Source organism: Emydura macquarii, unplaced genomic scaffold (genome assembly GCF_026122565.2).
Source record: "Emydura macquarii macquarii isolate MOO-44397 ecotype Brisbane River unplaced genomic scaffold, CSIRO-AGI_Emac_v2 contig_2846, whole genome shotgun sequence".
NCBI lineage: Eukaryota > Metazoa > Chordata > Testudines > Chelidae > Emydura > Emydura macquarii.
The window spans coordinates 3,506,434-3,518,542 of NW_027132983.1; the positions used below are offsets into that span (position 1 = coordinate 3,506,434).

Sequence of the window (12,109 nt, forward strand, 5' to 3'; positions counted from 1 at the left end):
ATTATTTATGCTAGTTCAAAATGAATTAACTGTCCACAGTATTTTCAGTCTAAACCCACAAAATGGCCTGAATGGAAGAAGCGCTTCCCTAGATTTCAAACAGAAAAGAACAGCAGATCAGCTAAATGCATACACTTGAGCAACTTGTAATTAAAGCATAAAGGCCTTTGTTGAACAACCCAAGCATTGTGATTTATGTATCAGTAAAGAAGACCTAGGAAGTCAGCTATAAGTTGGGCTTCTAAACAGTCTTTCAGAAAAGCTATAGGAACTGGCATAGCAATCTGAACAGGGTCTGCAGAAAATGGAAGACTTCCACTAAGAATCTAACTCTCTAGACTGAAAGCTTAAGTAATCAAGGGTACTTAAAAAAAAGTTGAGCCCCTAACACCATGTACAGTCTCCCTGGTTTGGAACTACCGGAGGGGCGGGGGATAAAATAAAATAAATGAAAATTAATGCCAATGCAATCCTTGGCTTGCCTGTACTGAGACTGCCAACAAGGATGCTATCTGTGATGAGTGTTCCTGTCTCTCAGAAACTGCACTAAGACTATCTCCTCTAATGCAAATTACTAGACAGTCATCCGATAGTGTAAACACTTCTGGTTGCATCCAAACTGCACAAAATCCAGATCTGGCAAGTCCTGCAAAAGACTGGTTCTAAGACCATTGTCCGCAATCACCAAGAAGTCTGAAGACTCTGGAGCAGGAGAACGCTTGGCAAAAACAGAGAACCCCTGGATTCTAATTGATTCAGGCATTCCATGTTTAATGGGGGTTCCATAATTGTATTAATGAGAAAAGTGGTCTTGGGCTTCTGAAAGGTTGAGAACCACTGTCCAAAAATGCAAACTTGATTTTTGTTGTTTTTGGTATACCTACCTCAATAAGATCAGTTAAGAGAACTTAAAATGTGATTAAAATGAGTTTGAAGCTTTATATCTGTAGTCTTGAAAATACATATACACACACAACAACATCATGATAGAAAAGATTAAACTAGCTATGTTAGGGCTCAATCATGCAAAAAATGTAATGCTTCCTGGAAGATGCTAAGCAGCTTCCTGCTTGCTGTTTTTTCAGTAGATAAGAGTTCACTCAGGACTGGGCCCCTAAACATCTGTTTACTGTTCAAATATGTGGTAATGAACAATAAATTGTATTAAAATAGAACTGGAATGACACACAGAACTCTTAAACATTTTTGCGTAGCTGCTGAAGAATGTTACTGTAGGTGTCTGGTAATGAAGCTGCACAGAAAACCGGTGTGACTTTCAAGTATCTCTTGTTTTCTTTTTCAGTTTTGGGACCTTTGTTGCTATAGGGGTCACCATCTTCGTGGTGTTCGTTGTCACTATCATTCTGTGCTTCACCTGTTCTTGCTGCTGCTTATATAAAATGTGTCGGAGGCAAAGGCGTGAGTATCTTTGTTTACATTTTGTTAACTTTATCTCTTTTCAGTGAAGTTTTTGTTTTTAGTAAGTAGCATCATTGTCAAACTAGCACAACAGCCCACCAGCATCCTGCAGAATACCAAAGGTAAGAATTTTTAGGCACTTCAAACTCTGATGTAGTTATAGGAATCTCTAAATATTTTCTGGACATAGTTCTCTTCTCTTTTTTCACATGATTATTTTGTGTTAATGAGCAAAAGTTGGAATAATTGATTCCTTTAAAAATTCCTCCCTATGGCAGTCTTCAAAAGAGAGGGACCATGGGAAATATACAATGGTCCAAACAGTGCCACGATAACTGTGGTTGCAATTACTGAAAGGTCATTAGTGCTAGGAGATGAAACAAATACTCAGAGAATGTGAACCTTTTTCTTCTCCATATCATGCTACATTAAAACAAGAATCTTGGTGATCCAGCCTTCTGGATTATCACTGAGGAACAGAATATCTAAACCATTTCCTGAGCTAGCCATATTATGTCAATTAAAACAGGAAATCTTTGTAAATGGGCAAGCTGTGTTGTGTTGACTACAATGATACAAAGCATACTGTACTACTTTATAAGTCTTAACTCCTAGTTTTCTACTCTAGACATACCACTAGAGTCCAGTTTGAAATGTGAATTATTTCAATAATTTTCTAGAATCTAAACCTTTGCAAACTAGAATGACATGAAGTCAAAAGAATGTTTGTAATGTCATCTGTATTTATATAGAAAAATCTGTGCAATTTTAAATATAGCTATTTTATATATTGGGGGGAAAGAAAACCACGCTTGGACCTATAGTGACTTAAACATATGTCAAAGCGCTAGTATTCTATTGTTGACCAATTAGACAAAGGAACATTTTAATTTAGAAATGTATTTTATATTTAGTTTTGACTACATTAGTAAGATAACTTTAAAATCTTTTAACTGTTACCTGATTCCAGTCCAGCTACAGTGCTGCTTACCAAAAACTTGAATCTTTGCTAAATATAAGGATAAAGTGGACTAAAAACAGGTAGTGTGAACCATATCCCATGCTTATAGAGATCATGAGCAGTATCCATGATTCTGGAGCAGAGAGGGAGGGAAACAAAATTGTTGTAGTTAATCAAATTAAAAAACAAACCATTTAACTGTTGGCTATAAAGAGGAATGTGTGTAATGGGCCAGTCCTATAGCAACCTGGCCTAGTGGTCAGGCAGTGACTCCACAGTTCTCTTTCCTCTGATCATTCTAGAGAGGGCTCTGTCAGGTCCTATATAGTAGGCCTCTCCCTCCTGTGCATCCCTTCTTATCACCTTTAAGATTCTGTCATGACAATGGGTAAGGGGAGCAGAAGACGGGGACCCAGACCCTCCCACTCTACTGAGTCCCGATCCAGGGCTGTAAAGGGATGCTGCAGTGTCTGGATCACCCTTTGTTCCACCCAAAGTTACAGTCCCCCATGTTCACTTCCTACCAGACTGTGGCTCCTCTGTTTGGAGTGTGGTCACAGTCTTTGCAGTATCAACATAGTTCTGCCAGGAGACAACATCTCCTCCTTCAGGTACTCTATTGGTTTCCCAACTCAGGAAAAAGAGGGGTAGGCATCACTGTTTCCACAGTGGCTTTACTGTGGTCACTCTCCCCACAACTCCTGCTACAGCCTGTAACTCCTTCCCTGCTGCCCAGGAGCTACCAGTGCCCTCTTAACTGTCCCTCCACCTGGAGCATGCCCTACACCTGCTGAAGGGCAGGGCCTCCCTTGCCCAGTACGGCTGCATGCCTTGCTATGTTTTAGTGTGTGGCCTGTTAACACCCCCCCACCCCTCAGTGTTTATGAAGTACATGGTAAAACTACAATGCCTATGTTAAGTGGCACAGTAGAGAATTAAGTACCATTCTTTAAGAGAAATTGGGAGACAATTAATGGAGTAATCAACATACCAGGTAACAAAAGCTATGAAAATAAGTGGCTGTTCAGCTAATATTCTGAGTAACAGAATTGTCTAACAAGGATCAAATGTGTTAGTGTTAACTTATGCCAGTAAGCATCAAGGGAGGTTTAGTAACAAACATGATCCATGTACTTTGCTTACAAATCTCATAGGATTATGTGCCAGCATGCATTGAAGAAACACTATCATTTCTTAAAATCTAATAAGAGCCTGATGAAATATAATAGGAACCTATGGAAAACAATGCTCAAACACAGAATTAAAAACTATCTGCCTAACAAGCATCTAGTTAACTTCTTTAACTTCTCTGCCTTAAAGGCAGATGATGGTATTCTGCATCTTACTGTGGATTGTGAGTAACTTAACTTCACAGATTAACTCAGTTTCTGAAAAAACGAGAGTCCTGTAGCACCTTTAAGACTAACAAATTTCTGCCGGCATAAGCTTTCGTGGGCTGCAACCCACTTTGTCAGTTTCTGACGAGTCAATGAATATTTTTTCAAGTTCCTTTCTTTGAGGAGTAAAAGGACAAGGTAAATTAACCATTATCCAGGCATATGAAGGCCCTACTCCTATGGAGGCCAATGGAAGTTTAAACATGGACTTAAATGCAAGGACCGGTGGTACACGTCTCTGAATATTTTGGAGAACTCTGAGCTAGAGTTTCTACCTGCTGTGAATTACAAAGACACATCAAACAGTGATTTCCCTTTTGGGAATCTGAAAGAATATTCAGAATATTCCATATCCTCATTACTTCTGTTGGATGTCTGCTTAAAGTGACAGTAGTAAATGCATCTTACTTTTGTATGTTTATAGCTGTTGTGACTACTACAACTGCCACCACAGTGGTCCATGCGCCATATCCCCAGCAGCCAGGGATACCACCTGGTTACTCAGCAGTGCCATATCAAGGATATCATCCTGTACCAGTTCAGCCACAACATGGGATGCCAGCAGCAGCCTACCCAACCCAGTATCCTCCACCTTATCCAGCGCAGCCTTCAGGACCTCCAGCCTACCATGAGACAATGGCAGGTAAGGCCATCGCAAGGAGGGCAAAGCACAATTGAAAAAGAAAAAATGAATGTTTTCTTACACTTCTTTCTAACACTAAGGTCACTAGGAAGACAAATGCATTTGTAACAGATCTGTGTTAGACTGATAGTGCTTATATATATATATATATATATATATATATATATATATATATATATATATAAGCACTAAGCACTAATAACTGTTTGCCCAGGCACCCTCTTACTTAACATGCTTGGCCTCCATTAGACTAACACTAATACTTCACAGAGATGATGTATTTTTTCAGATGGGATTTTTTTTTAAGTAACATAAAATGAAAAATGTACCATTTGAATCCATTCTAAGAGCATGTCCACACTATAAAATGAAGTCAACCTAACTTACAGGGGCATACAGCCGCCACAGTAAGTACATCGCTTGTTTGTGTCTACACTTTGCTTCTTGTGTCAACAGTGCGCGTCCTCACTAGGAGTGCTTGCACTGATTGAACTGTCAGTGTGGGGCATTGTGGGACATCTTCTGAAAGCCATCGACAGTTGATGTAAACAGTGCAGTGTCTACACTGACGCTGCATTGACCTAACTACACTGACATTAACTCAATGCCTCTCATGGAAGTGGAGTTATTAAATTGGCTTAGCAGGTGAGTTACATCGGTGGGAGTGAAATTTTACTGTAGAAACGTACATAGTTAAGTCAATGGAAGCTGTCTTGCGTCTACCTAACTCTGTAGTGTTAACCAGGGCTATAACTCAATGTACTATGTACGTCTTTTGGCAGTTACCACTGTTGGGATGACTTAGAAATGGAAAGTTACAATTTTTCTATGAAAGAAGGTTCACAGATGGCTTACAAATGGAGCTTCAGCTTGCTGGTAGTTCAGGGGACAGAACTAAACTTGTCAGTCACTGGCAGAGGAGGGTTGCTGAACTTGCAAACTACAATTAGGCTGAAAACGCCCTATAAAATATCTGTAGACCTTCCAACTAGATGCAAAGACACTTTTAATATGGATATATTTTCCTATCCTACGCAGCATGGAAAACCAGCATACTTAGTAGCTCTTTCAAAGTACAATATTGTTAATTCAGCATGCTCAGTAAATAAAATAATTAAAAACAGCAGAGACAAAAACATTAGGAAGCATAGACAAAGGGGAGAAGAGATGACTTGTGCTGGAACTCAAAATTTATCAGGCAGAGCACTACAGAAAAGATGTTTCAGATGACAGAATCAGCAAAAAGCAGACTCCTCTGTACCATTCGTGATGAAGTCAAGAGAGGAGGCCAGTGCTTAAGCAGAGGGAACAATGAGTATTAGAGAAAGAGAAGGTTGGAAACTAGAATTAGAGTCCAAAAAGGTCTTGAAAACAAGGAAGGCAGCCTTGAACTGGATTGTAAAATACACGTCCTTCCAATGGAGTGGAGACTGAGATGCTATGGTTATGCTGCTTTGTACATAATAGAAAATGGGCAGCAACATTCAGCACAAGCTGGGACTTGAGGAAACTAATAGAAGGAATTATATGATGATCATAGCATGAGGAGAATAAAACAAGATAACCTGAAAGATAATGTCCTGCTCTCAGATCATTATATCTCATAACAGCTGTGTTTCCCTGGAACAATTAAATTGTTAATATCAAGGATGAGTCTGAGTGCTGAACACAGCTTACTCAGCAACTACCCCATTAAGGTGGAAGCTGTTTCTGGAAGACATCAGAATGGCTATGAATCTCAACTCCTTCAGCTAAAACATAACGTCCATGTTGACGTAACTTTACATAACACCACCCCAAAAATTTCCTGCTGACTGGGGAATGGAGAGGGGAAAAAAACCCATGTGAGCTTAAATTAATTTGAAAAGCACTCCGCTACAACAGTCATAAACTCAAATGAGACTGAATTAGAGTGTAGAGGCAAACCAAAGGTCTGATTTGAGGCTGAAAAGGCTTTTTGTTTGTTTGTTTGGGTTTTTTTTGTTCAAGGGAAACTTATTTTTGAGATGTCTTGCTGAAGAAAGTCAAATACACTTGCTGAAAATGTTATGCATTGAGAAAAACCAGTATGGGGAAAAAATTAACATAAAATGCTGATATTTTTGTGTCTCATGGAAAGTTGGTAGGGTTTTGTTACTTAATTTTTTTTAAAATAACACGTTAATAGTATTACCTAAGAACATCGCTTCAGGCGGAATATCATGTTTCTCTATCAGCTGAGGAGTATTTTTCTTTGTCCCTTATTTTCTGATCCAGTGGTTTATTTTCACTTACCTACATGACATGAACCTTTGCCTATCCTCTAAGTATGTGCACTGCTGTCCTCTAACTAATGGAGTGTTGGACCTGCTTACTGGTATTTGAAATGCCACTCCCTAATGAGCTGCTGCAGCCTAGAGGAGGAAGACCTAGACCAATTATTTAGGTCCCAACAATGTGCTTGATGCTGCAGAGAACACACACATAGTCTGCTCCAAAATGCTTCCAGGCTCAGTTCTCTAAGTGTGAATATTTCTCGAGTTATCACTAGTAAATTCTCTAACACAACTAAAATGCAACCTAAGCTGAATCTTTGAATTATGCTATAAGAATTAGAGCTATCACTGAAAATTAAATCTAGAATGAGAACGTTAATGTATGATACCTGTGGTTTTTTTGCAGTTGGTGCAGGAGTGCCATACCCAGTCCATCAACCCCCCTACAATCCTGCTTACATGGATCCTCAGAAGCCCACATATTGAATGGATTTGCTGTTAAGCCTCTATGCATAACTTTTTTTTAAAAGTATAACGTGTTCTGTTTACACCATACAGCTGTAGCACATTTTCTTAAAATGCAGCAGTTTCTTGTCTTTCTGTAAAGAGAGAAATCTAAATCAGTAGCTTTTAAAGACACACTGAGCTCAGCAAGAAAATTATCACTTGAAAGTTCACTCATTATCTCAAGCAAATGCAATAGGAGAACTTGTTCAAAATCCAGTGAGAAAAGGGTGAAGAAGGACTAGTTCAGATACAAGAACAATGTGTGTTGCACAATAATTTGAAGGGTGTTTAAAAAGAGTGATCAGAAATCAGTTAAGCAATAGCAAGTACCCAAAGCTGTAGCATTCATCTGCATGTAATTAAAATATAAGAGCTTAATTGTCAGAAAATTTTAGTAAAATTTGACATTCCTGTTTTCAAGTTAACATGATGAAGTAAGTTATGCTTAACTTAGTGATTTTAAAAGGGAAAATTTCCTTTGCTGGAATAGAATTGTCTTCAGCAAAGGATAGTGGAACATGTTCTTATAACTTTTTTCCATGCTGGTTGCATTTGCTTTGTGCCCAACAAGCATGTGCTTGATCAACTCATTGTATTCCTTTCCAATTTTAAAGCTCAAAACAAGTCAGGTCAACAGGTGTCCTCTCACTTCCTCCATTTAATTCTGTTATCCCTGGCCAAAAAACCCCCTCTACCATTCAATGAAATAAACATGTCAAAAGCTGAAAGCCCAAGAATACTGCATGAGGACTTTGGGATGAGAATTTTTTTGCTTCATTGTTGCATGTTTTGATGATATTTGGGGGGGGGGGAATCCCCCTTGACAGAACCATGCATTGTCTCTGGGATGAAAACCGTATGCTTCTCAAACTTTCAGAAGAGCAGTCTAATCCAGTGGTGAATCCTGCTCACTCACATTGGCAGTGGCTAATTCTAAGAGAAAGGGAGATGTACCCCATCTGCCAGACAACAAGGTCAAGCCCTTGACATCTTGAGTGTTTTTACACTAAGATAGGAAGTTTTATAGGAGAAACTCATTTTACAGTAAAATGAAATTCTGACTTGAAAAATACTGAGGAAAAAAATCTCAACTTGCAGTATAGCAGAGACCAAATCCTGCTGTCCTATTAATTTCCACTGAGTGTAATGGGAATTTGTACAAAGTAAAGATGGCAGGATTTGGGTTCAGAGATGCAAAGGAGTTGAATTCAGGGAAAGTTGTGCATGGAGGAAAAAGTCTATTATAAAAGCTGCTTGTTAAAATGTTGACATTTCTAATGTACTGAAATTGTGACCAGTGACAGCATTGCTTTCAATTTCAGAGCTTGAATTTGCCAGTCCAGTCGCAATTTTAGACACTGCACAATCTGATTTTTAAAAATCCTAAATAACGCTCTTCTAAAATTTAAATTAGGCTGTTAGCTCCATCATAGAACAATATCAGTGAACTATTTCAGTGCAGCTGAACTGGTGGAATATTATGACATTGCTCTCATTTTGGTTTAATTTGTTTAGAGACATTTACAAGCTGCTTGTTTTGGGGTCCTGTACGTGGATAGGTTTAAATATATATATATCAAGTTTGTACAGATGTGACCTTGTCACTGATAGTGTTATTTACCTTGCCTCTATGGGCAGAATATCTGAGTGAAACAGCTTTGTCTGTACTTCAACATGGTGTATCAGACTGTGGGAATAGAAATTAAAAGGCAGTCTATGCCTGGGTTTTTAAACTTCGTTTGAGGTGGCCTTCAGGAAATTTCACAAACTTTCAGCAGTTATCCAGTATTTTGATTCATGAGGCTCTGTGCCTTCCCTGTTGTGTAACACCAATAAGAGCACTTGTGCTAACACGAAATGGGGCCAGGAAACTTGCATAAAGGGGGAATTGAGCTATACAGGGCATGTTCTTCTTCTTTCCTGCCCTGCACCTAGGAGATGGGGTAGCACCTCACTGTAAATACTGCACTTTTGGAGCCAGGTGGGAAAAGCTGGAGGGGAGACAGCTGAGGAGTTTCTGCTGTGATATGTTTCCCTAGAAATCTTGTATGTCTTATGCCAGAAAACACTTCAGAAAATAATTCTTTCTCTGTAGCTTCTTCCTGTGTGGGTGGGTGGACAACTAGGAGTGCAGAAGCATAGTAAAGTGGACCAAAATCAGCATAGCAACCCGATTAGACAGCTGCCAGGGTAGAGACAGGGTAGAGGTGGGCAGCTAGTCATCACGGATGACCTGAGGTCCTCAGGGTTGGGACTGGGATTTTCTATAGTTGTTTGGTTCTGTATGATTACAAGTCTGTGGCCTCAGCACTTTTGTCCTTTCTTCTGCTCAGAATGAGAACTTATTGATTTGTGATCCCATCAGTGTGGTACAATTTTGGACATCAATATTCCTCTTAGGTTTTCTGGTTGAAGAGGAAAGCATGGCTGAAGGTGAACTTTGTGTGTAGGCATATACCCTGCTTCTGTGATTTACAATCCCCTAGCCCTGAGACAGTGGTCCATATAAGGAAGATTCATAGCAGAGATGATATAGACCACATACTGTATAATGAACATTCAGGGTAATTTCAGCATGGTGAGAGACATGCTATCCTAGGAGAGATCATCATCTGATTAGGGGCAGGATAAGAATTGCATGTGTAGTATCCTTTCCTCACTGTGTATGTGTTAATGGGAGCAGTGTGTTAGTAATGAATAATTGCATAATTAATTATGCCTGGAGCTGGACAGGGTGAAGGAAGGGAAAGGGGTGCAGATTTGTACATTTTCCTGTTTCAAAATGGAAGTACTTAACTCAATTTCTAATTCTTAGTGTGTAATGAATATTAGTAGTTAACGGGTTAAGGCATTGGACCAAATTCTGTTGTTACCATGTAACACAGTCAATTTTCTGTTTTCATGTAACTGTGTAGTTCTGTTAATGGCATTGGTGTAATTCAAAGCAGAAATTGGCCCATAAAATCTTATTTTATGTATTAACACGTTCAGTCAAAAGTAGCTTATGCATTGCAAAAGTCACACTGATAGTGTTGAGAGAGGGGAAATGGAATTCAAGCTTTAAATGTTTCAAAAGTTGTTTTATAAATTCTGTAAGTGCCTTTATTTTGAAAATGTTTAGTGAATTAAATACAGTAGAATATTGTTTATACTAATTTACCATATAATTGTTTTTTCCTCAATTATAACCTTGCTTTTTAAGTATTTGTAGTTACACATGAGAAGGATCAAAGTCTGTGCACCTATTTATAAAAAAAATGCAAATGTCTGAAGTATATTGTGTCCATTTTGTTTTCATATTATCCATTTGAAAGTTGTCACATTTAGAAGTATGTCTGTTTAGTTCCATGTTGTCCAGTGTGTTTGATAGTAGTTCTAACATTTGTATTTCTAGTCATCTTGTATGGTAAACATATTGCTCATGGTTGCTGGCACTTCAGACTGAAGTCTTTGACAAAAATGGGCATGGCAGGGGCAGGACAAACTTTTCTATGCTATCTTGACGATATTGTTCAAACCTGATCTAAAAGGATTGTGTAAGGTATGGTCTGTCTTAGAATTAAAAGGTGTCATATTAGAATGCATTAGCCAACCCATTTGGAAACCTAATGTAGACAGAGTGTAGACTGAAACACACATTAAACTGATTGATTAAAGCCTAAGCACCTCTTGTGCTAAATTGGTCAAGTTGAAGCACAAGAGGTGCCCAGACTTTATGTATTTAATTCACTAAACATCATGCCTGAACCTCTTTTAAAAGAGAGCTCTTAGAGCAAAAGAACTTTAAATGAGAAAAGACAAGTGTTTGTAAAACCCTCTAATCATTAGTCCAATTTTCCAGTTCAGTTTGTGGGCAATCCCCATTTCCTCAGCCATGTCAGTTAATTGATTGAACGGCTACTGAGCTTTGGCTATTATTTCATGTCTAAACCCATATCATCTTTAAACTAGTTTGTCGTCCACTTCCTTGTGAAAATATAGCAAAGAATGACTCAACACTTTAGATGCCTTGGCTCCTAAAAGACACTGACATTTCAATATGCTGATGAGTTAACATTAAAATTAAATAGGAAAAATCTACCTTGGCTTCTGACAGAAGCTTTTGATATACAACCAAGTTAAATGCTTTAAAAGGAAATTGCACCATCAGCTATGAAAATATCAAGATCCCCTATTTCACTATTTACAAGTCAAACTTTTTATTGTGAAAGCTAGATCTAAGGTGGCTCTGTCTCACCCTTTCACATTTGAGGCATTGACCCATAAGCAAGTTTGAACAAAAAGGGGACTAACACATTTTACTTTACATTTAAGAGAAACAAGTCACTGCACTGCCCTACTTCCTGCCCCCCTGTGAAGGATGAAGGGAGTAAGGGTAACCAACTCCAATCCCTAGTGCAGATGACTTAGAAAAAAGGGGGAGGGGGTGGAGAGGCATAGCTGTTTGCTTATCCCCCACCAACCTTACTCAGAGAAATACCAGCTTTGGCGCATGGCTCTACCCTAGCCAAACCCATCACCCCACAGAAAGAGGGAAGCAGTTTATTTGAAATGGAAGTTGTGTCATTACCCTGTCACCCCACCCACCCAGAAGAAAGTAGCACATTAGTGCTATAATTAACCACCCTCTCCCCATGACTGTACCACTAACTTCTTTGCTTGTTTTTGAACAACATAAGCTATAAGCATGACACCAAAAACCATAATAAAGGGGTGTCATGGGGGATAGCTTCAGCAGGCCAAATACATTATACACAGTAGGTACTTCTTGCCTTCTTCCACTACATCCTCCCACACAACCTACCCCTCCCTTATACCACAGGAGGGAGTCTGTGTACGTGTAAGTCCTTTCTCTTTTCCTCCCTCCCCAGGCCTGATTCCCCATCACTATCCCTCTCTTCAGAGGTTCCTGTAACCACCATAATTA

The 12,109-nt window shown here is 39.0% G+C and overlaps 1 protein-coding gene across 1 annotated transcript in view; it reads left to right on the forward strand.

Annotated features, from left to right (window-relative positions):
• SHISA5 (shisa family member 5) overlaps positions 1 to 11,003 on the forward strand; it is a 52,489-nt gene extending 41,486 nt beyond the window's left edge. The window contains exons 4-6 of the mRNA XM_067568113.1: positions 1,304 to 1,419; positions 4,202 to 4,420; positions 7,082 to 11,003. Of these exons, the coding sequence (XP_067424214.1) occupies positions 1,304 to 1,419; positions 4,202 to 4,420; positions 7,082 to 7,161 (415 nt within the window). The 3' untranslated portion in view covers positions 7,162 to 11,003. The remainder of the gene's footprint in view (positions 1 to 1,303; positions 1,420 to 4,201; positions 4,421 to 7,081) is intronic.
• Positions 11,004 to 12,109: the final 1,106 nt, after the last annotated feature.